Source organism: Cervus canadensis, chromosome X (genome assembly GCF_019320065.1).
Source record: "Cervus canadensis isolate Bull #8, Minnesota chromosome X, ASM1932006v1, whole genome shotgun sequence".
Lineage (NCBI taxonomy): Eukaryota > Metazoa > Chordata > Mammalia > Artiodactyla > Cervidae > Cervus > Cervus canadensis.
The window spans coordinates 61,496,646-61,524,136 of NC_057419.1; the positions used below are offsets into that span (position 1 = coordinate 61,496,646).

The 27,491-nt window shown below is 38.2% G+C and overlaps 1 protein-coding gene across 1 annotated transcript in view; it reads left to right on the forward strand.

Annotated features, from left to right (window-relative positions):
* Window positions 1-27,491, forward strand: part of EDA2R (ectodysplasin A2 receptor) — a 76,867-nt gene that overhangs the window by 19,883 nt on the left and 29,493 nt on the right. The window contains exon 3 of the mRNA XM_043459751.1: window positions 3,835-3,941. Within this exon, the coding sequence (XP_043315686.1) occupies window positions 3,835-3,941 (107 nt within the window). The remainder of the gene's footprint in view (window positions 1-3,834; window positions 3,942-27,491) is intronic.

A 27,491-nucleotide genomic window follows, 5' to 3' on the forward strand; every position in this document is an offset into this window, starting at 1 on the left:
AGTAATGTCTCTGCTTTTTAATATGCTGTCTAGGTTGGTCATAACTTTTCTTTCAAGAGCAAGTATCTTTTAATTTCATGGCTTCACTCACCATCTGCAGTGATTTGGGAACCTGAAAAAATAAAGTCTCTCAGTTTCCATTGTTTCCCCATCTATTTGCCATGAAGTGATGGGACCGGATGCCATGATCTTAGTTTTCTGAATGTTGAGTTTTAAACCAACTTTTTTACTCTCCTTTTTCACTTTCATCAGGAGGCTCTTTAGGTCTTCTTCACTTTCTGCCATCTGCATATCTAAGGTTCTTGATATTTCTCCCAGAAATCTTGATTCCAGCTGTGCTTCATCGAGCCCAGCATTTTCACATGGTGTACTCTGCATATAAGTTAAATAAGCAGGGTGAAAATAAACAGCCTGATGTACTCCTTTCCCAATTTGGAAACAGTCTGTTGTTCCATGTCCAGTTCTAACTGTTGCTTCTTGACCTGCATACAGATTTCTCAGGAGGCAGGTAAGGCGTTCTGGTATTCCCATCTCTTGAAGAATTTTCCACAGTTTATTGTGATCCACAGAGTCAAAGCCTTTGGCATAGTCAATAAAGCAGAAGTCAGTTTTTTTCTGAAACTCTCTTGCTTTTTTGATGATCCAGTAGATGTTGGCAATTTGATCTCTGGTTCCTCTGCCTTTTTTTTTTTTAATCCAGCTTGAATACATTCAGGTATGACCTAAATCAAATCCCTTACAATTATACAGTGGAAGTGACAAATAGATTCAAGGGAGTAGATTTGATAGACAGATTGCCTGAATAACTGTGGATGGAAGTTCATGACATTGTACAGGAGGCAGTGATCAATATCATCCCCAAGAAAAATAAACTCAAAAAGGCAAAATGGTTGTCTGAGGAGGCCTTACAAATAGCTGAGAAAAGAAGAGAAGCTAAAGGCAGAGGAGTAAAGGAAAGATATACCCATCTGAATGCAGAGTTCCAAACAATAGCAAGGAGAGACAAGAATATGTTTCTCAGTGATCAGTGCAAAGAAATATAGGAAAAAAATAGAATGGGCAAGACTAGAGGTCTCTTTAAGAATATCACAGATACAAAGGGACCATTCATGCAAAGATGGCCACAATAAATGACAGAAACGGTATGGACCTGACAGAAGCAGAAGATATTAAGAAGAGGTGGTAATAATACACAGAAGAACTATCCAAAAAAAGATCTTAATGACCCAGATAACCACAATTGTGTGATCACTCATCTAGAGCCAGATATCCTGTAGTGTGAAGTCAAGTGAGCCTTGGGAAGCATTATTATGAACAAAGCTAGTGAAGGTGATGGAATTCCAGTGGTGCTACTTCAAATCCTAAAAGAAGATGTTGTTAAAGTGTTGCAGTCACTATGCCAGCAAACTTGAAAACTCAGCAGTGGCCACAGGACTGGAAAAAATGTTGTTTTTAATTCCAATCCCAAAGAAAGACAATGCCAAGGAATGTTCAAACTACCACACGGTTGCATTAATCTCACATGCTAGTAAAGTAATGCTCAAAATTCCCCAAGTGAGGCCTCAACAGTATGTAAACCGAGAACTTCCAGATGTTCAAGCTGGATTTAGAAAAGGCAGAGGAACCAGAGATCACATTGCCAACATCGATTGGATCATTGAATAAGCACAAGAGTTCCAGAAAAACATCTACTTCTGCTTTATTGACTACACTAAAGCTTTGACTTTGTTGATCATGACAAACTGTGGAAAATTCTTCAAGAGATGGGAATACTATACCACCTAACCTGCTTCCTGCGAATTCTGTATGCAGGTCAAGAAGCAACAGTCAGAACCAGACATGGACCAACAAACTAGTTCCAAATTGGGAAAGGAGTACCTCAAGGCTGTATATTGTCACCCTGTGTATTTAACTTCTATGCACATTACATCGTGCCAAATGCCAGGCTCAATGAATCGCAAGCTGGAATCAAGATTGCTGGGAGAAATATCAATAACCTCAGATATGCAGATGACACCACCTTTATGGGAGAAAGTGAAGAGGAACTGAAGAGCCTCTTGATGAAAGTGAAAGAGGAGAGTGGAAAAGTTGGATTAAAGCTCAACATTCAGAAAACTAAGATCATGGCATCTGGTTCCATCACTGCATGGCAAATAGATGAGGAAAAAATGGAAACTGTGAGAGACTTTATTATCTTGGGTTCCAAAATCACTGCAGATGGTGACTGCAGCCATGAAATTAAAAGATGCTTGCTCCTTTGAAGAAAAGCTATGACCAATCTAGACAGCATATTAAAAAGTAGAGACATTACTTTGCCAACAAAGGTCCATCTAGTCAAAGCTATGGTTTTTCCAGTAGTCATGTATGGATGTGAGACTTGGACCATAAAGAAAGCTGAGCGCCAAGGAATTGATGCTTTTGAACTGTGGTGTTAGAGAAGATGCTTGAGAATCCCTTGGACTGCAAGTAGATCAAACCAGTCAATCCTAAAGGAAATCAGTCCTGAATCTTCATTGGAAGGAATGATGCTGAAACTGAAGCTCCAGTACTTTGGCCACCTGATTGAAGAACTGACTCTCTGAAAAAGACCCTGATGCTGGGAAAGATTGAAGGCAAGAGCAGAAATGTACAACAGAGGATTAGATGGTTGGATGGCATCACCGACTCATTGGACATAAATTTGAGCAAGCTCTGGGATTTGGTGATAGACAGGAAATATTGGCTTGCTACAGTCCATGGGGTCACAAGAGTTGGGCAAGACTGAGAAACTAAGCACACATATTAAGGATATTAATATTCAGTGTGTTATGTAAGCTTTTTGTTATGTAATATAGTTATGTTAATGAAATATATTTAAATTAATTAAAATATAAAAGTAATTATGTAATATTTTTCCTAGTTTTTCACTTTTTAAAATTTTGGTTATGAATCTTTTGTCCTGAAAAACACTTTAAAATTTTATGTAGGTAAATTGAATTTTTCTCTCTTTCCATTATTGCTTCTGGACTTTGAACTGTAGTTAAGGAATAGCACTCTATTCCTAGATTAAAGAGGGAAAGAGTGGGTGAGATGTATGGAAAAAGTAACATGGAAACTTACATTACCATATGTAAAATAGATAGCCAATGAGAATTTGCTATATGGCTCAGGAAAGTCAAACAGGGGCTCTTTATCAACCTAGAGAAGTGGGATGGGGAGGGAGATGGGAGGGAGGTTCAAAAGGAAGGGGATATATTTATACCTATGGCTGATTCATGTTGAGGTTTGATAGAAAACAACAGAGTTCTGTAAAGCAGTTATCCTTCAATAAAAAATAAATTTAAAAAGTGAGGAATTCATTCATATTTTGTTTCAATACTTGCAAGTTTTCATCCTTATATTTAAAATCAATGATCCATTTTGAATTTATTCTGGTATATAGTGTGAGATATGGATCAAATTTTATCATATGGCTATCCAGTTATTCGACATGACAAATTAAAAAGACCAATTTTTACTCAGTGATTTGAGCTGCTTTCATTCTTTATTTGCTCAACTCATTTAATATTAATAAACTTATGAGGTGTAGGTAGCATTAGCTCTGACTTAGTTGACAAGACCATTCAGGCCCAGAGATTTTGTTGTTGTTACATGATTTGGTCTTTGGTATAGACGGACATTAAAGCTCATCTTGACTCTGGAAACAGGGCATTATATCATTGCATGTATGTTGTACTGCTTTGACCCTTAGTTCACCCTGTCAAACAGATGTGACATCATCACTATTCCAATGCTTCATATAATGTAACAGAATTTCTATTAATAAGAAGCCCCTTGCCTTCCCCTTAATTCCAGATTGTAAATAAAATGACGAGCACTGATAACAGATGTTCCCTCCATACAGCCTATCAGATTCCTGGTATCCAGCAGGGAGCTGGATTTGGTGAAATGGATTTTTCCAAGTTAGTCTATAAGGCATTAGCTAAAGTCTGTTAACCTAAAACAATAAAAAAAGCCTGTTATTTTTACAAGAAAAGTTGGTTTATTTAGGAACAGCAAAAAACAATCAATTCAGATAGGCATGCTATGGTGGGTCGACCACAGGCAAGCCTGGAGAATAAAAGAAAGTAATATTCTTTCATAGAGGAGAAAGGCCAGTTAGGAGGGGCTGATTTAAACAAAATGTCCATTGGAGAAAACTGGAAGTTCAAAATGTAGTGACTTTTCATTGCCTGAGTTGTGACAGTCTCTCATTAGCTAGGCTGATGTCAGGCAAAGTGAAATTATTCCTTCTTCCTTCTAGTTAACAAAGTAATAACCTTTTTCCTACTTAAGTTGCAAACATATATCTCTTCCCGTTGGGCCTGCAATTCACATTGAACAGTAGGGCATAAGAGCTCTCCTTTCTGGCCTCCCAACTCTATTTTAAATGAGATTTCTGCTTACTAATTTTCATTTTCTCCTTTTGATTAAGAAATTTCAAAAGGTGCTTAACATTACTAATTATCATGGAAATTAAAATTAAAATTACAATGAGGTATCACCTCACACTGGTCAGAATGATCATCATCAAAATGTCTACAAACAGTAAATGCTGGAGATTGTGTGGAGAAAAGGGAACCCTCCTACACTATTGGTGGGTATGTAAATTGGTACAGCCACTATGGAGAACAGTGTGAAGTTCTTTAAAATACTAAAGATAGACCTACCATATGATCCAGCAATCCCACTCCTGTGCATATAATCTGGAAAAAGCGATAATTTGAAAAGAAACATGTACCCCAATATTCACTGCATAACTATTTGCAATAGCTGAAACAAAAGCAGCCTAAATGTTCATCGACAGAGTAATGGATAAAGCAGATGTGGTGCATATATACAGTGGGATATTACTTAGCCATAAAAAGAATTAAATGTAAGTCAGAGAAAGACAAATATCATATTATCACTCATATGTGGAATCTAATTTTAATATGATACAAATTAACTTATGTATAAAAGAGAAACAGACTCACAGATTTCAAAAACAAATTTATGGCTGCCAAAGGGGAAACATGGGTAGGAGGGATAAATTAGGAGCTTGGGATTTAACATACACACACTAATACATATAAAATAGGTAAGTAACAAAGACCCACTATATAACACAGAGAACTCTACTCAGCAATCTGTAGTAACCTATATGGGTAAAGAATCTGAAAATTAATATATGTATAACTAAATCACCTTTCTATACACTTGAAACTAACCCAACACTGTAAATCAACTATACTCCAAAAATTATTTTAAAAAGAGAAATTTCTCTGAAAGCATCACTAACCAGGAGTCAGAGATTTTTTATTTGTTTGTGTTGCTGGATTCAGTGACATTTTGTCCCTTGATATCAGGAAGGACCTTTCCTGGATGTCATGTCCCATATTAGAAGAAAAGTACACAGATTGGAAACCTATTGAGGTCACGTTCAATTAACAAGGAGGGGTAGGAGGGAGATTTGCAGATGTTTTCTATCTAAAGTCTGTATTTTAGAATATTCAATACAGCAAGAGCACATTCAACACTGAATTAAACAAGCACTTTGGGAAGACACAGTCCAGGAATAAATATGAAGCAATCGCTGATGAACTTTTGGCAACTTTAGACAATATTGTTATCTCAAAATGACTGTTTGTAACCAAATGTTTTGTCAATAATACAGCCTCTAGGTTGCAAATTTTGAGATCATGAATTTGGATAACAATCCAGAATCGGTTAGTAGTCCAGATGAAAGAAGGAGACTTACATGAATTCTAAATCTTCTAATAGGCTTAGTCCAGGCATCTTGGGATAGCTGTCTCATCAGGTGTCATCTGCTTCAATTCTGGGAAATGCTTACCTTCAGGTTACCAGATGATGTGCAAGTTTGATGCTTTCTTTAGTTGTGGCATGTGAATTCCCTGGATTTTGGCAGCACAGGGGTTTGTTAGCAGTACCTGACAGGGGACTTCCAGTGGGATTGGAAAGGTTCTTTAGAAGGTGCTTTTTTCCAATAGATGACATCTCCAGGTTGCAAGGTATGATTCTTAAGAATAACATTGTAAAAAGATTGCTGTACCAGGGCATGGTTATTTTTAATAAGAGCAATTAAGCCTTTATAATATTGAAGTATGTCTCCTTTTATCAAGATCAAAAGAGATGGGGACCAGGTGCTTTGAGTGTCCTGTGACTATTTCAAAGGATGAGTTTATGAGTTCCAAGTTGGATAGATCTGAGATTTAGAAAGATCAATGTCAATTCTTTATGCTTGGAGAACCTCTACCAATTTTGCTGAATGAATCTTAAAAAAAAAAAAAAAAGTGTTGAAATGTAGTTGATTTTCAATGTTGTGTTAGTCTCAGATGCAAATCAAAGTGATTCAGTTTTAAATATAATATACATATATATTATTTTCACCATTCTCTTCCATTATAGGTCATTACAAGATATTGAGTATAGTTCCCTGTGCTATACAGTAGGTCCGTGTTGATTATTTTATATATAGTAGTGTGTATATTTTCGTCCCAGATTCCCACTAATTTATCCCTCCCTTTCTCCTTTTGTAACCATAAGTTTGTTTTAATAGCACCATCAGTGCATTTGACTAACCCTGAGAACTGAACATGGTAAGCACCATGAAAGTGTAAAACTGGCCAAGTAACACAGATTTGTTGAAGCATCTGACCAGTAAGATGGACTTTATGGTCACTGTAAAAAGTGAGAGGGGTTCCCCAGGTAGGGATAATCTTGACTAACAAAATTTTATCCACAGAAGAAGCAGTGGCCTATCTACAAGGGAAAGCTTCAGTCAGTGAGAAAACATATAGCCCATAGCTAAAACATTGATATACATGAGATGAGGGTGGCTGTGTTAAGTCCATTTACCAAATCTCAAATGGCCCATTAGGCAACTCAAAATGTCCAGGAACAGTGTGAACATATTTTCCTGGATTGCATGTTTTGAACAGGTGGGTCAAGCAAAGCAGGTAATTTTTGTGGCATTATTAATATTTCCCCAACAGTATCGGCTCAGGAATGCTGTTATTTTGTCAGTGGACCTATGATTTAATGCACATACAATGGTAAGGAGTGGGAATCTTAGAATTTCTGCTAGGGCTGATTTGTTATTTGGCTGAAACCAGAGTTCTGTCTTTATTGAGCCAACAGTTACTAGATGCCCATTTTTTTCCCCTTTTTGAAGGCCAGTGGTTGGGAAATTCTAGTCATTTTTTTTCTAGACTGTCATCCCGGGGAGCATGCCTTTGGACCATGACAGAGATTAGGCCATTAGTTCCTTTGATAGTAGTGTTTTGGTGGAAATATCACTTAGATGGTTTCTTTAAGCCTCTAGGGAGTCAAGTTTAGAGTGCCCAGGGATGGTAATAATAGCCAAGGCAGCTGGCAAAAGTATGGCATCCAATAGGTTTTGCATGTAAGAGACATTTTTAATTGTTTATGCATTAGAGATAAGAAAATCCCAGTGTTTCCACACCACCCCAAAGGCATATCAGCTAGCAGTATAAATATTTGCAGTTTTGCCCTTGACTTGATTACAAGCCCAAGGAGAGTGTAAAATTCAGCCTAATGGGCTAAAGAAGCCACCAAAGGCAAAGGTGCTGCCTCAACAACTTCAAGAGGAGTTGTAATAGCATACTCAACATGATGTTGACTTTTTTCATCTTTTAAATTGGAACCATCAGAAAACCATGAAAAATGTACATTGAATAGAGGAGTCTCCTGTAAATCATTACAAGGAGTCAAAAGGTTATCTGTCAGTGATAAGCAGTCCTAAAGGGTTTTGTCAGTGAAGAATCAGAGACAAATAGCAGGTTTAGAGTTATGACAATGTGAAAGAGTTGTGTGAAGAGTTCACTTGCAGGATTTTGCGAATCCTTTTGCAGTTAATTTCATAAGAAGTGAGGTGACTGAAAAGTATTGAATGTGATGAGAATTCAGGAGGGTGTCTATGCATGGAGTACCATGATTATTTTTTCAGCAGATTTAACTAGAAGGGCAATGGCTGGAATGGCTGTGAGGCAAGGGGGTTATCCCATGCCACAGGGTCCAGCTGTTTTCTATGATACAGTAGGAGCCAATGACAGTCTCTGTTTTTGGATGAATATGCCAATGGCATTGCATTCTTTCTTGCAAAGAAGTAAAGGGGAAGCTGACAGGGTGTCCAAGTGCAGGTAGTGTCATAAAGCTTTTCTTTAAGGTTCCAAAAGCTATGTCATCTTCATTGCCCCAAGTAATGTGGTCAAGCTCGCTGTTATTCATAAAGCAAATATGGGCTGGGAGATAAGAAACAAATTTGGAATCCAATTATGTCAGTAGCCAGCTAGCCCAGTAAAACCTCATAAAATGTGTAGTTGCTCAGTCATGTCCAACTCCTTGCAACCCCATGGAACGTAGCCCACCAGACTCTTATGTCCATGGAATTCTCCAGGCAAGAATACTGGAGTCGGTTGCCATTTCCTTCCCCAGGGGAACTTCCAGACCCAGGGACTGAAGTCGGGCCTACAACATCATAAGCAGATTCTTTAACGTCTGAGCCACCATAAATTGACCCTTAGTTTTAGGTTTAGAGAAGCTCAGAATTCCATGAAGCCTACATAGATCCAAATGTAGTCCCTTGTTCAGAGATCAAGTGCCCTAAATACCCAACGTGAGTTTGAGCAAACAGCAATTTTTCTTTGGAGACTTTATAGTCCTTTAAGGCCAAAAGTTTTAACAGATGGATGTTGTCTTTGTGTGAAGAGGTTTGATCAGGAGAGCATAGAAACAAATTATGTGTATATTGTAACAACTTTGAACCAGTAGAAAACTTCAAATTGTTCAAATCAGCTTTCAAGATTTGTGAAAATTCCATAGATATTGTAAATACTGTTGCTGTGAACATTGGGGTAAATGTGTCTTTTTGAATTATGGTTTTCTCTTGTGGCTCAGATGGTAAAGCATCTGCTGACAATGCAAGAGACCTGGATTCGATCCCTGGGTTGGGAAGATCCCCTGGAGAAGGAAATGGCAGCCCACTCCAGTACTCTTGCCTGGAAAATCCCATGAATGGAGAATCCTGGTAGGCTACAGTCCATGGGGTCGCAAAGAGTCGGACAAAACTAAGCAACTTCACTCACTCACTTTCTCAGGGTATATGCCCAGTAGTGGGATTGTTCAACAGATGAATGGATAAAAAGTGTGGTACATATATACAATAGAATATTACTCGGCCATAAAAAGGAACAAATTTGAGTCAGTTGAAGTGAGATGGATGAACCTAGATTCTGTTATACAGTGAAGTAAATCAGAAAGAGAAAAACAAATATCACTTATATATGGAATCTAGAAAATGGCACTGCTGAACCTATTTTCCAGGCAGGAATATAGATGGAGATGTAGAGAACAGAGTTGTGGACACAGCGGGAATAGGAGAGGGTTGGATGAATTAGCATTCATCCAATGAGATTAGCATTGACATATATACACTACCATGTGTAAAATAGAAAGCTAGTGGGAAGCTTCTATAAAGCACAGGAAGCTCATCTTGGTGCTCTGTGATGACCTAGAGAGGTGGGATGGGGGCAGGTGGGAGGGAGGCTCAAGTGGGAAGGGGTATATGTATACTTATTGCTGATTCTCATTATTGTACAGCAGAAATCCAGCACAACATTGTAAAGAAATTATCCTCCAATTTAAAAAAAAAAAAGATTTGTGAAAGTTAAGAGGGGCTTTCTGGAAATTCCATGATGATCCAATGGTTAGAACTGCACTTTTACTGCAGAGGTTCTATCCCTGGTCAGAGCACTGAGATCTCACAAGCTGTGTGGCACAGCCCCCCCACCAAAAAAAAAAGAGGGGTTTTCTGGGAAACACTGCAGCACTACTGTCTTGATGTGTTGTCTCCCTCTCCAGGTGAAAGCAAACATTTATTGGTTACCCTTATCAACTGGAATACTGAAGAATGTACTGCATAGATCAGTTATGGTGAAAAATTAGCTTTCTATAGGAATGGATGTTAGTAATGTATGGGGATACGAACAACAGGGTGTCGAGAGAAAACAATACTGTTTATTGCTCAGAGATCCTGGACACACCTCCTTGGGTTTTTCTCAAAGGTAAAATGGGAATATTACAGATACTAGTGTAAGGGATAATGAGACCCTGAGCCTTGCAATCTTCTTTTATGGGGTTCATACCTTGAAGGGCTTCTTTACTTTTAGGGCATTGGTTAATTCTGGGGAGAGGATTTGAGGGATCTGTTTGAGTATTGATGGGAGGTGCACTGTGAATTTTGGCAATATCAGTTGGAGATTTTTCCCATAAGAAAGGTGGGAGTTGGCTCAATAGGGATGAATTGTCAGTGTCTCCAGAATCAGCTCAAGTACCGTCAGAGATAAGGAAAGATGTTGAAGCATCATTTATTTAATCTGGTTAGCTATTTTCATTGCTGCTGTCAAATTCTAAAATTATTTCCCCCTTCTGGAAGAAAGAAATTCCAGCATGATACTTTTCCAAGAAGTTTTAACCTAATAAGTGGATAGGGGTAGAGGAAATAAGAAGAAAAGAGTGGGTATCTCTCGGACCTAATCAAGATGGAATAGGTTCAGAGACAGGAACATTTTATAGTTCACTAGAAATCTCCATTATTTGAACTATTTTAGGATCCTGAGACAGGAGTTGCTTTATAACAGTGGAGTTGAACACTGACAGTGTGATTCCAGTGTCAGTAAGGACAGTAAGATATTCATTACCAACATGGAGTTATTTATCTGAGCTGATTAAGAGGAAGAATTGGGAGGAGTCCCTATAGATCCTTGGAGCCCCAGTTTTTGAGAAATGGGAGGGAATTGGAAAGTCTGATTAGAGGGTTGAAGGCACCTAAAGTGCTTAAGTTTGTGTAGTTTTGTTTGTTTGTTTTTGCCAGTGTCTTGGCTCTTTGCAATAATAGCTGAAACTAAGAGGTTGTTTTGTTTAGGGACCTCCAGTTTTCAGAGTTGAAAATTAAGAATATTAGCATTTTTCTCTTTGGTGACTAATGTAGGGTGCAAGCAAGCTGATTTGCCAAATTAACTAAATCCAGGGTGGACATAGTTTACCATTCCATCTGGGTCCTTTTAACGAAAAGAGAAATATCCTGTTTCAGCTCATTCATAAACACAGAGTTAAAGGCTACCCAGTTATATTTAACATCTGAAGGAAACCCAGAATTCCCTTTGAAAATAGTTTTAAGTAAACCTTGGTGACACAGATGATAAAGAATCTGCCTGCAATACGGGAGACCCAGGTTTGATCCCTGGATTTGGAAGATCCCCTGGAGAAGGGAATCTTCTCCACTCCAGTATTCTTGCCTGGAGAATTTCATGGGCAGTGGAGCCTGGCGGGATACAGTCCATGAGGTCGCAAAGAGTCAGACATAAATGAGCAACTAACAAACACACAACTTATAATAGTCATTAATAGGCTCATTAGATTTTGTATGCAACCCTGAATTTTGTTTCAATCAATAGGCTTAGGGAAAGCTACTATATTTCTCACTGGAGTTCTCCAGCAAGTGTTTTAGCCTCTTGCCAAAAGTTAGCACTTGTTTTTCTAAATCTCTTTCAAGATTTTCCCACTGGGTAACTTTATCCTGTGTTTCACTTGACCCTCACCAACAAGCATGTGGACTAACTGATACAGATCTGAAAACCCAGGTTAATAAGTTTGAATAACTATGTTCAATTCATCAGCAAACCTGGGTGGCTGGTCCTTAGTTAATTTATAAAATTCTTCAACTATGGCTCACAACTTGTCCTTAGCCCAGGGAACAAAATGAACTTGGGAATTTGTTTGGATGCTCAGAAGACTTAACTTTAAAGAAGCAGGTTCTAAAAGATTCAGAGGAAGGAGCAGGGAGAGATTTAACAAAAATAGGAAGTTCAATGCGAGAATTAGAAAGGAGAATCTGAGGCTTAGAGGCAGTCCATAAGGAAAGGAGGAAGATAGCACTAGAGGCACAGCTTAACATTAACATGGCTGCTGCACATCCAGGGATGGAAGATGGAGATGGGGAAAGGCCTCAGGAGCCATTTTGTCTTTTTTTCAATAGTTTGTTTCAGTTATTTTAAAAGTTGTATTTTCCAGTGAGGCAATTTTAGACTTGTGTGATCACATTTGGAACTTGCAAAATACCAATTATAATAGGTGTGTTATTCAGTTTTGAAAATTTTAGAGTCATGGCTATTCAATTCTGTTTTAAGAAAAGCATGTTTGGGGAGTTCAAAAATTCCCCATAATGGCCACTGGTATTCTAAATTAAGTTGGTCCATTTAGTTTAAAAGGCATGTGAGGAGGAATTGCAGTTTTGAAACATTAAGCTGGCCAGAATCCCTGAAGTAGGGGCATACTCAGAGCATTTATATAATTGGGATCCCATTTCCTAGAGATATTTTTCTCTGGAGTAAAGGGGGGAAAGTCCTAAACAACACAATTCTAATAGGAACAGTCCAGTTCCAAAAGGAATTAGAGCAAAGGCTAGCACATTTGCAGTAGGGACAGCCTGATTTCAGAGTCAGGCCAAAGTGGCCAACAAGTACTAACAGAAAGGTCAAAGTCCTTAACAGACAAATCAAAGCTTTCAATAAATATTTTTATATATTAATTTTGTATCCTGCCACTTACTGAATTTGTTGATAGCTCTAGTAGTTTTTTTGTGGCATATTTACAGTTTTTGTTCTATGTATATTATCACGTCATTTGTATACAGTGACATTTTTACTTCTTCCTTCCTAGTTTGGATACTTTTTATTTATTTTTTTCTTTTCTAATTGCTGTGTATAGGACTTCCAAAACTATGTTGGATAAAAGGAGAGAGAGTGAACATCCTTGTATTGTTCCTGCTCTTAGTAGAAAAGTTTTCCATTTTCACCATTGAGTATGCTGTTAGCTGTGGGCTTATCATATATCACCTTAATTGTGTTGAGATATGATCCCTCTCTACCCATCTTACTGAGTTTTTTCCATAAATGGATGTTTAATTTATCAAAAGTTTTTTCTGCATCTGTTGAGACGTTCATATGATCTATATCCTTCAATTTATTACATTGCTGTACCACATTGATTGATTTATGGATACTGAACAACCTTTGCATCCTGGAACAAATCCCACTTTATCATGGTGCATGATCTCTTGAATGTATTATTGGATTCAGCTTGCTAATATTTTGTTGTTGATTTTTGTATCTATGTTCATTAGTGATGTTGACCTGTAACTACCCTTTTTGTGTGTGATATCTTTGTCAGGTTTTTGTATCAGGGTGAGTTTGGCAGCATTCCTTTCTCTGCAGTTAATTTGCATTGTTGTAGAGCAGAAACTAACACAAAATTTTAAAGCAATCACTCTCTAATTAAAAAAAGGGAAAAAAGAAAGATATGTGTTAACTCTAAATGTTTGGTAAAATTTACTTGGGAAGGCTTCTGGTTCTGTACTTTTGATTGTTGTGATTTTTCCCTTTTACTTTTGATTAAATTTCATTACTGGTAAGTGATCTGCTCATATTTTCTATTTCTTTCTGATGCATTCTTGGGAAATTGTAAATTTCCAAGAGTTTTTCCATTCTAAGCCATCCATTTTACTGAGATATAGTTCTTCATAGTAGTCTCTTATGAGTCTTTACCTTTCTATAGTGTCTGTTGGAACTTCTCCTTTTTCATTTCTGATTTTTTTATTTGAGTCCATTCTGTTTTATTCTTGATGAGTCTGGCTAAAGGCTTATCAATTTTATTTATCTTTTCAAAGAACTATATCTTAGTTTCATTGATCTTGTCTATTTTTTGGTCTCTACATTTTTTATTTCTGCTCTGATCTTTATAATTTTTTCTACTAACATTAGATTTTGTTTGTTCTTTTTCTAGTTCCTTGAAGTATAAGATTAGATTGTTTAATTGAGTTTTTCTTGTTTGCTGAAACAAACTTTTATCACTATGAATTTTAGATTTTGGATCATGTTTTTGCTTATATTTGTCTCCAAGTATTTTTTATTTCCTTGGTTTTATAGTTGCATATTGTTTAGCCTCCATGTGTTTATTGTTTTTGCAGAATTTTTTCCTTGCAGTTGATTTCTAGTCTCATAGTTATAGTTGAAAAGGATGCTTGATATGATTTTAATTTTCTTAAATTTCCAAGGCTTGTTTACTGGCCTAGCATGTGATCAATCCTGGAGAATATTCCATGTACACTTGAAATGAATGCATATTCTGCTGCTTTTGGATGGAATGTTCTATATGTTATCTATTACATTCATTTGGTGCAATGTGTCATTTAGGGCCAGTGTATCCTATTGGTTTACTATCTGGATGATAAGTCTATATATATATATATATATCTGTTGGGTGTTAACATGCCCTACTCTTACTGTGTTACTGTCAATTTCCCTCTTTTATTGTGTATGTATCTATTGTAGTTTTTTGGTTTGCAATTACCATGAGATTTTGATATAGCAGACTATATATGGAAGATTGTTTTAAGTTGCTGGTCTTTTGATTTCAAATGCATTTCCAATATCCTGCATTTGTGCTCTCTTCACAATTGCTGGTTTTGATATCATATTTGTGTGCAGATGATTTGCTACATTTATTGTATGTTTTTTCTTAATTGGTGAGTTTTTCTATTTGTAATTTTCTTGTTTTTAACATGTCCTTTCCTTTTTCCACCCATAGAAGTTCCTTTAGCATTGGTTGCAAAGCTAGACTGGTGATGCTGAATTCTCTTAGCTTTAGCTTGTCTGTAAACCTTTTGAGTCTCTTGAGTCTCAAGACTCTTGAGAGTCCCTTAGACTGCAAGGAGATCAAACCAGTCAATCCTAAAGGAAATCAATCCTGAATATTGATTGGAGGGAATGATGCTGAGGCTGAAGCTCCAATACTTTGGCCACCTGATGCGAAAAGTTGACTCACAGGAAAATACCCTCATGCTGTGAAAGACTGAAGGCAGGAGGAGAAGGGAATGAGAGGACAAATGGTTGAATGGCACCACCAACTCAATGGACATGAGTTTGAGCAAGCTCCAGGAGATGGTGAAGGACAAGGAAGCCTGGTGTGCTTCAGTCCATTGGGTTGCAAGAGTTGGACACAACTGAGTGACTGAACAACAAACCTTTTGATTTTTCCATTGATTCTGAATGAGAGCCTTGCTGAGTATTCTTGGTTGTAGGTTCTTCCTTTCATCACTTTAATATATCATGCCGCTCCCTGATGGCCTGCAGAGTTTTTGCTGAGAAATCAGCTGTTAACCTTATGAGAGTTCCCAATTATGTTATCTGTCCGTTTTTACATTGTTGATTTTAATATTTTTTCTTTAATTTTTGTCAATTTGATAATTTGATAACTATGTGTCTCAGTATGTTCCTTGTTGGGTTTATCCTTCCTCGGATTGTCTGCCCTCCCTGGACTTGGGTGACTATTTCCTTTCCCATGTTAGGGAAGTTTTCTGCTATTAATATTAACTCTTCAAATATTTTCTTAGGTTCCTTCTCTTTTTCTCTTCTCCTTCTGAAACCTTTATAATGTAGATGCTAGTGTGTTTAATGTTGTCCCAGAGATCTCTTTAACTGACCTCATTTTTTTCATTCTTTTTTCTTTATTCTGTTCCATGGCAGTGATTTCCACCTTCTGCCTCAGTTATTCTGCTATTGATTCCTTCTAGTATATTTTCTATTTCAGTTATTGCATTATTCTTCTGTTTGTTTGTTCTTTACTTCTTCTAGATCTTTCTTAAATAGTTTTTGCATCTTCTCAATCCTTGCCTACATTCTTTTTCCAAGGTCTTGGATCATCTTTACTAACATTTTTCTAAATTCTTTTTTTTTTTTTTTTTGGCAGGTTGTCTATTTCCACTTCACTTCATTGTTCTTCTGGGGTTTATCTAGTTACTTCATCTAGAACATATTGCTCTGCCATCTCATTTTGTCTAACTTTCTGTGATTGCAGTTTCTGTTCTGCAGGCTGCAAGATTGTAATTCTTCTTGCTTTTGCTATCTGCCCTCTGGTGGATGAGGATGTCTAAGAGGCTTGTGCATGCTTCATGATGGAAGGGCTCCACTGGTAGGTGGACCAGGATCTTGTCCCTCTGGTGGGCAGGGCCATGCTCAGAAAACCTTTAAGCAGCTTATGCTGGTGGATGCAGCTGTCTTCCCCCTTTGTTGGTTGTTTGGCAAAAGACATCCCAGCTCTGGAGCCAACAGAATGTTGGATGTGGTTAATAGCAGCATCTGGGAGGGCTCATGTTAATGAGTACTCCCCAGAGCTGCTACCACCATTGTCTTTGTCTCTACAGTGAGCCACAGCCACCCTGTCTCTACAGAAGAGTCTCCAGTACTAGCAAGTAGGTCTGTCTCAGTTTCTTATGGATTCACTGCCTTTTTCCCCTTAGATCTGGTGCATACTGGACCTTGTTGCACCCTCCAAGTGTGGAGTCTCTGTTTCCTCCAGTCCATGGATTTCCTGTGATCAAACACCATTGGCTTTAAAGCCAGATTCTTTGTGGGCTCCTCCTCCCATTGTCAGAACCCCAACTGGGATGCCTGACATGGGCTCAAGGCTTTCATTCCTGTGGGAGGGCCTCTGTGGTACAATTGCTCTCTAGTCTGTGGGTCACACTCCCAGCAGGTATGGAATTTGATCTTATCAGTTTCACCCCTCCTACCATCTCATTGTGGCTTCTTCTTTGTCTTTGACTATTAGGGTAATTTTTTTGGCAGGTTCCAGCATTTATCTGTCAATGACTGTTCAGCAGTTAGTTGTGATTTTGGTGTTTCTGTAGAAAGGGTTAAGCCCACGTCCTTCAAATCTGCCATCTTGAACTTATGTTTCTCTCCTCATTTTTTATGTATTTTTTTTCTTTTTTCTGTTCCTCCTCAGTGATTTCCACTACTTTGTTTTTCAAGTCACTGATCTGGTCTTCTGTATCATTGTCATATATTCTAATATTGATTCCTTTTATTGTATGTTTCATTTTGCTTATGTCATTTTCTATCTCTTTTATTGTTCTTTATAGTTTCTAGTTCTTTATTTAAAACTTTAAATGTTTTGCTCTGTTTATATCATCTTCTCATGAGTTCTTTGAGCATCTTTATGAACATAACTTTGAACTCTTTATCAGGTAGGTTGTCTATCTCCACTTCACTAGTTCTTCTGTAGTTTTATCTTATTCCTTCATTTGGAACATATTCATTTTGTCTAATTCTCTTTTCATTTCTGTGCATTTGGTATATTGGTTACATTGTATAAGTGGCCTTTTGGGGGAAATGTCCTATGCACCTCAGCATTGCACTCCTTTTTGGTCGTCAGAGATAGGGTTATCCCCCATGTGAGTTGTGTGGGTCCTTCTGTAGTGGCAGGCTGACTATTGTGTGTGGTCTGGAGGTTGTCTCTCACTCCCAGTCAAGTTGGTTGCTAGGCCCTTCCTTGTGAAGAGGCTACCTGCCACAGATTGGTAGGGCCAGATCACAAGGTAGCTGGCTACAGAACCCCATGTTTTCCCAGGGCTAGTCCTGGCCCTCTGGTGAGGGGAGCCAGGTTCTGCATTGGGTGGTTGAGGGTTGGTATTCCCAGATCTGTTTTTGTTGAGCTAGGTCATTTCCTGGGTCTAGGGCATCCCAAATAAATGCTGGCCTTTTGGTGAATGGATCTACATCATGGGTCACCTGGCTAGGGTCCAAGTTATCTCTGGGCAGTTGTCCACCCATTGGTGGGTGAAACCATGTCCTGGGGCTAGTGCTGGCATACTGGTAGACAGAACCATATCCTGAGGCCTCTGGCTGCAGGGCCTGGTCATCCCAGAGCTTGTATTGGCCCACTGGAGGGTAGGACTGAGGCCTAGAATTTCTCAAGGCTAGTACCAGATCATTGGTGGCAGAACCAGGTCATGGGACCATGGGGATCCTAGTGTTGGTGTTTAAGGTCCCTGGTGAGCAGAATTGAACTCACTGGGACCTGGGGACAGTTTCTATCAACTGGTGAGTGAAGCTGATCTCAGAGCTAATGGTGGTCCAGTAGTGAACATAGTCAGATTTCAGCATCTGTGGCTGCAAGGCCCTGCATTCCCAGGTCTAGTGCTGGTGAACTGGTTTGTTGCAGGCCAAAGTTTCAGGCCCTCTGGTGGACTGAGTTGTGTTCCTGGTTGACCGTAGGCTCAAGGGATCTTAAGGCAGCCTTCCTCCTCATCAGTGGGTCTTCATCCCTGCCTGGTGACTAGTTGTTTGGCTGTAGGTGTCCCAATACTGTTGCTGACAGGCTGGCAGGCAGGGCTGGCTCCCTGCACTAATAAACTAGAAGGGTAATTACAAAATGGCAATTACCAGCACCAGCATCTTCATGGTAGAACCAGCTCACAAAAAAAATTGCTGCAATAAGTATCTATGTCCCCAGGGTGAACTGTCTCCAGTTGCATCTTGTCTCTCCAGGAGGCAATCCAAGACCAACAGGTGGGTATGACCCAGCATCCTATAAGATTACTGCTTCTGATCTGGGTCCTAGAGTGTGTGAGATTTTGTTTGGTACAATTGCTCTCTAGTCTCTCCATCCTCTAAGAATGGAGTCTCTATGGGACTTCCCTGGTGTTCCAGTGGCTAAGATTCCACACTTCCAATGCAGGGGTCCTGGGGTTTGATCCCTGGTCAGAGAACTAGACCCAGCATGCCACAACTAAGAGTTCACATGGTGTAACTAGAGGATTTTGCATGACAAAACTAGGACTTGTGCAGCCAAATAAATTTATTTGTTAAAAAAATAAGAATGGAGTCTCTGTTTCCCACAACCCTCTGGCTCTCCTGTAAGTAGACCCAAATGGCCTTCAGAGCCAAATGTCCTGAGGACTTGTGTTCCCAGTTCAGGACTCCTGGACTGTAGACCCTAATGTGGGTCTCGGCCCCCTTACTCCTTAAGGGAGAACTTTTGCAGTTGTAGTTGTCCTCCTAATTATGAATCACCCACATTGGGATGTAAGTCTTGAATATATCATACTTTTGTCTGTCCTACGTTTTTGGTGTAGTTCTTTCTTTACCTTGAGCTGTGGAAGATCTTTTTTTTTTTTTCTAATCTTCCAAGCTTTGTCATCAATAGGTCCTCTGTAAATAATTGCAATTGTATGTTGATGGCAGAGGATTAGTTCAGAATATTCCTATTGTGCCATTTTGGGCACTCCTCTCTTCAGTTAAATTTACTTCCAAATATTTTATGTATTTAGATATCATGAAGTGTAACTGCTTTTTAATTTCCTCTTTGGATTGCTTCTTGTGGGGTATTGAAATACACCAGTTTTTTTGTGTTTATCTTATATACTGCTACTTTTCTGAGTTCATATATGTATTACTTTGCTAGGGCTACTATAGCTGTAGAACTATAACTATATATGTGTCTGGAATCTATGTATATATAATTTCTTAAATGAACAATGCAAAGAAATAGAGGAAAACAATAGAATGGGAAAGACTAGAGATCTCTTCAAGAAAATTAGAGATACCAAGGGGAAATTTCATGCAAAGATAGGCACAATAAGGACAAAAATGGCAAGGACCTAACAGAAGCAAAAGAGATTAAGAAGAGGTGGCAAGAATACACAGAAGAACTGCACAAAAAAAGGTCTTAGTGGCCCAGATAACCATGATGGTATGTTCATTCACCTAGAGACAGATCTTAAAGTGGGAAATCAAGTGGGCCTTCAGTTCAGTTCAGTTCAGTCACTCAGTCTTGTCCAACTCTTTGCGACCCCATGAATCACAGCATGCCAGGCCTCCCTGTCCATCACCAACTCCCGGAATTTACTCAAACTCATGCCCATCGAGTCGGTGATGCCATCCAGCCATCTCATCCTCTGTCGTCCCCTTCTCCTCCTGCCCCCAATCCCTCCCAGCATCAGGGTCTTTTCCAATGAGTCAACTCTTCACATGAGGTGGCCAAAGTATTGGAGTTTCAGCTTCAGCATCAGTCCTTCCAATGAACACCCAGGACTGATCTCCTTTAGCCTTAGGAAGTATTACTAAAATCAAAGCTAGTGTGGATAATGGAATTCTAGCTGGGCCATTTAAAATCTTAAAAGATAATACTATTAAAGTTCTGCACTCAATCTGCCAACAAACATGGAAAACTCAGCAGCGACCACAGGACTGGAAAAGGTCAGTTTTCATTCCAATCCCAAGGAAGGGCAATGCCTAAGACTGTTCAAACTACTGTACAATGGTCTGCATTTCACATAATAGCAAGGTAATGCTCAAAATTCTTCAAGCTAGGCTTCAACAGGACATGAACTGAGAACTTCAAGATGTACAAGCTGGACTTAGAAAAGGCAGAGGAACCAGAGATCAAATTGCCAACAATTGTGGATCATAGAAACTTCAAGAGAAGTCCAGAAAAGCATCTACTTCTGTTTCATTGACTATTCTAAAGCCTTTGTCTGTGTGTATCACAACAAACTGGAAAATAATTAAAGAGATAGGAATACCAGAGGACCTTACCTGCCTCCTGAGAAACCTGTATGCAGGACAAGAAGCAACAGTTATAACCGTACATGGAACAATGGGCTGGTTGAAAATTGTGAAAAGAGTATGTCAAGGCTGTATAATTTCACCCTGCTCATTTAAATTTTATGCAGAGTACATCATGGGAAATGCTGGGCTTCATGAATCACAAACTGGAATTAAGATTGCCAGGAGAAATATCAATAACTTCAGATATGCAGACAACACCACCCTAATGACAGAAAGTGAGGAGAAACTAAAGAGTCTCTTGATGAAGATAAATGAGGAGAGTGAAAAATTTGGCTTAAAACTCAACATTCAAAAAACTAAGATGCCAACTAAAGATGGTATCTGGTCCCATCATTTCAAGGCTAATAGATGGGAAAAACATGGAAACAGTGACAGACATTATTTTCTTGAGTTCCAAAATCACTGCAGATGGTGACTGCAGCCATGAAACTGAGAGTTTCTTGATACCTGGAAGAAAAGCTATAACAAACCTAGACAGCAAAAATGCAGAGACATCATTTTGCTGACAAAGGTCCATTGGCCAAAAAAACCCATTTTTCCAGTTGTCATGTACCAATGTGAGAGTTGGGCCTTAAAGAAGGCTGAGCCCTTTTGAATTGTGCTGCTGGAGAAGACTCTTGAGAGTCTTGGACTGCCAGGAGATCAAACCAGTCAATCAGAAAGGAAATCAACCCTGAATATTCATTGAAAAGACTGACGTTGAATCTGAAGCTCTAATACTTTGGCCACCTAATGCAAAGAACTGAATCACTGGAAAAGACCCTGACACTGGGGAAGATTGAGGGCAGGAGAAGTGGGCGACAGAAGATGAGACGGTTGGAGGGTGTCACCAACTCAATGAACATGAGTTTGAGCAGACTCCAGGAGATGATGAAGGACAAGGAAGCCTGGTGTGCTGCAGTCCATGGGGTCTCAAAGAGTCAGATGAGCCGTAGTGACTGAACAACATCAACAGTTGTTATAAATATGTGTGTGTATGTATGTATATATGTATAACTCAGTGAAACTAAACCATGCCATGTGGGGCCACCCGAGATGGCTGGGACATGGTGGAGAGGTCTGACAGAATGTGATCCACTGGAGAAGGGAATGGCAAGCCACTTCAGTATTCTTGCTTTGAGAATCCCGTGAACAGTATGAAAAGGCAAAAATATAAAACACTGAAAGATGAACTCCCCAGTTCGGTAGATGCCTGATATGCTACTGGAGATCAGTGGAGAAATAACTCCAGAAAGAATGAAGGGATGGAACCAAAGCAAAAACAACACCCGCTTGTGGAGATGGTTAGATGGCATCACTGACTCAATGGACATGAATTTGGGTAAACTCTGGGAGCTGGTGATGGACAGGGAAGCCTGGCGTGCTGCAGTTCATGGGGTCACAAAGAGTCAGACACGACTGAGTGACTGAACTGAACTGAACTGAACTGAACTGAATATATATATATATATATATATATATATATATATATATATATATATATATATATATGCAAGCAGTGAAGTTTTACTTCTCATAGTTCTTGAGGTTAGAATGCTGAAATCAAAGTGTAGACTAGCTTTTGTTTATTCTGAGGCCCTCCTTGCTTACATCTCTCTTTTTGTTCTTTGTTTTCACGATTTTCTCTCTATGCATGTATATGTGTGAATCTGGTATCTCCCTTTCTCTATGCCCTAATCTCTTTCTTATTTTTAATTAATTTATCTATTTATTTGGAGGATAATTACTTTACAATATTGTAACAGTTTTTCCATACATCAGTATGAGTCATCCATAAGCATACATGTGTCCCCTCTTTTTCCTGAATCTCCTCCCACATCCCACCCCACCGTATTCCTCCAGATTGTCGCAGAGCACCTGTTTTGGGTGCCCTGCTTCATAAATCAAACTCGCACTGGTTATCTCTTTTACATGTGGTAATGTATAAATTTCAATGCTAATATCTCAAATCATTCCACCCTTCCTCCTCCCACTGAGTCCAAAATATGTTCTTTATGTCTGTGTCTCCTTTGTTGCCCTGTACATAGGATCACTGATACCATCTTTCTAGATTTCATATATATGTGTTAATACATGATATTTGTCTTTCTCTTTCTGACGTACTTCATTCTGTATAATAGGCTCTAGGTTCCTCCACCTCATTAGAACTGACTCAGATTCATTCCTTTTTATAGCTGAGTAATATTCCATTGTGTGTATATATACTATAACTTCCTTATCCATTTATCTATAAATGGAAATCTAGGTTGCTTCCAAGTCCTAGCAATTGTAAACAGTGCTATAATGAATACTGGGGTACATGTGTCTTTTTCAATGCCCAGTAGTGGTATTACTGGGTTGTATGATAGTTTTATTCCTAGTTGTTTTTGTTTAAGGAATCTCCATATTGTTTTCCACACTACTTGTATCAGTTTGCATTCACATGAACAGTATAAGAAGATTCCCTTTTCTCCACACCCTCTCCAGCATTTATTGTTTGTAGACTTTTTGACGATGTCCATACTGACCTGTGTGAGATGATACCTCATTGTAGTTTTGATTAGCATTTCTATAATATGAGTGATGCTGAGCATGTGTTTATTAGCCATCTGTATGTCTTCTTTGGAGAAATGTCTGTTTAGGTCTTCAGCTCACTTTTTGATTGGGTTGTCTGTTTTTCTAGCATTGAGCTGCATGAGTTACTTGTATTTTTTGGAGATTAATTCTTTGTGAGTGGTTTCATTTGTTATAGTTTTCTCCCATTCTGAGGGTTGTCTTTTCACCTGCTTATACTTTCCTTCATTGTGCAAAAGATTTTAAGTGTAATTAAGCTCTGTTTATTTTTTGTTTTATTTCTATAACTTTGGGAGGTGGGTCATAGAAAATCTTACTGTGATTTATGTCGAGAGTGTGTTCTGCCTGTGTTTTCCTCTAAGAGTTTTATGGTTTCTGGTCTTACACTTAGGCATTTAATCCATTTTGAGTTTATTTTTGTGTATGGTGTTAGAAAGTGTTGTAGTTTCATTCTTTTACATATAATTGACCAGTTTTCCCAACACCGCTTGTTGAAGAGACTGTCTTTACTCTCTTGCATATTTTTGCTTCCTTGGTCAAAGATAGGGTTTCAATAGGTGTTTGGATTTATATCTGGGATTCCTATATTGTTCCATTGATCTATATTTCTGTTTCTGTGGCAGTACCATACTCTCTTGATGACTGTAGCTTTGTACTATAGTCTGAAGTCAGGAAAGTAGATTTGTCCATTTTCATTCTCTCAAGACTGCTTTGGGTATTCAAGATCTTTTGTGTTCCCATACAAATTGTGAAATGATATGTTCTAGTTCTGTGAAAAGTACCATTGGTAGTTTGATAGGAATTGCATTTAATTTATAGATTGCTTTAGGTAATATAGTCATTTTCACTATATTGATTCTTCCAATTCAAGAACATGATATATTTCTCCTTCTATTTGTCTCATCTTTGATTTCATTCATCAGCATTTTGTAGTTTTCTCTATACAGGTCTTTTCTCTCTTTAGCTAAATTTATTTGTAAGTATTTTATTCTTTTTGTTGTAGTGGTGAATGAGATTCTTTCCTTAATTTCTCTTTCTGATTTTTAATTATTAGTATATAGGAATGCAGAGGATTTATGGGTATTAATTTTATATCCTGTGATTTATACTCATTGATTACCTCTAGTGATTTTCTGGTGACATCTTTAGGGTTTTCTATGTAGAGAATCGTGTCACCTGGAAACAGTGAGAATTTTATTTCTTCTTTTCCAACCTGAATTATTTTTATTTCTTTTTCTACTCTAATTGCTATGGCTAGGACTTCCAAAACTATGGTGAATAGCAGTGATGAGAGGAAGCACCCTTGTCTTGTTCTTGATTTTAGAGGAAATGCTTTCAATTTTTTACCATTAAGGATAATGTTTGCTGTGGGTTTGAGTATATGGCTTTTATTATATTGAGGTTTGTTCCTTCGGTGCCTACTTTCTTGAGAGTTTTTTTTAAATCATGAACAGACTTTTAATTTTATCAAAGACTTTCTCTGCATCTATTGAAATAATTGTATGGTTTTTATCTTTCAATTTGTTAGTATGGTATATAACATTGATTGATTTGCATATATTGAAGAATTCTTTCATCCCTGGGATGAAGCCCACTTGATCATGATGTTTGAACTTTTTAATATGTTGTTGGTTTCTTTTTGCTGGGGTTTGGTTTTTGCACCTGTGTTCATCAGTAATATTGGCCTGTAATTTTCTCTTTCTTTGTTGGGTTTTGGTATCAGGGTGATGGTGGCTTTCTAAAAATGATTTTTTGAGTTTTCCTTCCTCTGTAATTTTCTGGAAAAGTTTGAGCAGGATAGGTGTTAGCTCTTCTCTAAATTTTTGGTAGAACTTTCCTGTGAGGCCATGTGGTCCTGGGCTTTTGTTTATAAACTTATGATCATAGTTTCAACTTCCGTGCTTGTGATTGATCTGTTCATATTTTCTGTTTCTTCCTGGTTCAGTTTTGAAAGGTTATACTTTTCTAAGGATTTTTCCATTTCTTCCAAGTTGTCCATTTTGTTGGCATATCATTGCTCATAGTAGTATCTTATGATTCTATTTCTGTGTTGTCTGTTGTAATTTCTTTTTCATTTGTAATTTTATTGATTTTAGTCTTCTCCCTTCTTTATTGATGAGTCGGCCTAATGTTTTTTTCTATTCTATCTTCTCAAAGAACCATTTTTTTCTTGTATTAATTTTTGCTATATTCTCCTTCATTTCCTTTTCATTTATTTCTGCTCTAATCTTTATGATTTCTTTCCTTCTACTAACTTTAGTGGGTTTTTTCCTTCTTTTTCTAGTCACTTTATGTATAATGTCAGGTTGTTTATTTGATGTTTTTCTTGTTTCTTGAGGTAGACTGTATTGCTATAAACTTCCCTCTTGTCACTGCTTTTACTGATCCCATAGGTTTGACTTGTCATTTTTTTCATTTTCATTTGTTTCTATGCAGATATTGATTTCCTTTCTGATTTCTTCAGTGATCTGTTGGTTATTCAGAAGGGTGGTTTTTCTGAACAATGAACACAATTCCATGTGTTTGTTATTTTTTTATTGTTGATATTTAATCTTATAGCATTGTGATCATAAAAGATGTTTGAAAATATTTTAGTTATTTTTTTTAATTTACTAAGACTTGATTTTTGGCCCAGGATTTGATTGGTCCTGGAGAATATTCCATGTGTACGTGATAAAAAGGTGAAATCCATTGTTTTTGTATGAAATGCCCTATATATATCAATTATATCCAACTGTTCCAATGTATCATTTAAAGCTTGTGTTTTCTTATTAATTTTCTGTCTGGATGATATGTTCATTGTGTGACTAGAGTATTAAAGTCCCCCCTATTGTTGGGTTAGTGTCAATTTCCCCTTTATTTTTGTTGTTGTTCAGTCACTCAGTTGTGCCTGACTCTTTGTAACCCCATGGACTGCAGCATGCCAGGCTTGTCTGTCCTTCACCATCTCCCAGAGCTTGCTCAAACTCATGTCTATTGAGTCAATGATGCCATCTGGTCCTCTGTTGTCCTCTCCCCCTTCTGCCTTCTATCTTTCCCAGCATCAGGGTCTTTTCCAATGGGTCAACTCTTTGCATCATACTGGCATAAGTCCTTTGGAGGAGGTCACCATTACCCCTACCATAATTTGGCCTTAGGCCAAACTATATGGAGGGAACACAGCCCCACCCATCAGCAGAAAATTGTATTAAATATTTACTAAGCATAGCCTTGCCCACTAGAGCAAGACCCAGTTCTCCCCACAGGCAGTCCCTCCCATCAGGAAGCTTTCACAAGCCTCAGCCTCATCCATCAGAGGGGAGACAGAATGAAAACCACAATCACAGGAAACTAACCAAACTGATCACATGGATCACAGCCTTGTCTAACTCAATGAAGCTCTGAGCCATGCCATGTAGGGCCACCCAGGACGGACGGGTCATGATGGAGAGTTCAGACAAAACGTGGTCCACTGGAGAAGGGAATGGCAAACCACTTCAGCATTCTTTCCTTGAGAACCCCATGAACAGTATGAAAAGGCAAAAAGATATGATACTGAAAGATGAACTCCCCTTTGATAGTTCTTAGCATTTACCTTATGTATTTTGGTTCTGCTATGTTGGGTGCATATATAATAATAATTGTTGTGTCTTCTTGGAATGGTCCCTGCATTATTTAGTGCCCTTCATTGTCTCTTATAACAGTCTTTATTTTAAAGTCTATTTTATTTGATATGAGCATTGCTACTCCCACTTTCTTTTGGTCTCTGTTTGCATGAAATAGTGTTTTCAAGCCCCTCACTTTCAGTCTGTATGTGTCCCTACGTTTGAAGTGAGTCTCTTGTAGACAGCAAATATAGAGTCTTATTTTTTATATCTATTCAGCCAATTTGTGTCTTTTGGTTGGAGCACTTAACACATTTACATTTAATGTAATTAGTGAGAAGTATGATCCCATTACCATTTACTTCATTGTTTTGAATTCCTTTTTATTGACCTTGTCTGTTTCCCTTTAGCATTTGTTGAAGAGCCAGCTTTGAGGTGCTGAATGATCTTTGTTTTTGCTTATCTGTAAAGTTTTTGATTTCTCCTTCACATCTGAATGAGATCCTTGCTGGATAGAGTAATCTTGCTTGTAGGTTTTTCCCTTTCATCACTTTAAGTATACCCTGCCATTTCCTTCTGGCCTGCAGAGTTTCTGTTGAAAAATTCAGCTGTTAGCCTTTGGGGGGTCACCTTGTATGTTATTTGTTGCTTTTTCCTTGCTGTGTTTAATATTTGCTCTTCATGGTTAATTTTTGTTAGCTTGATTAATATGTATCTTGGTGTGTTTCTCCTTGGAATGATCCTGTATGGGACTCTCTGAGCTTCTTGGAGTTGGGTGGCTATTCCCTTCCCCATTTTAGGGAAGTTTTTGACTATTATCTCTAAAGTATTTTCTCATGCCCTT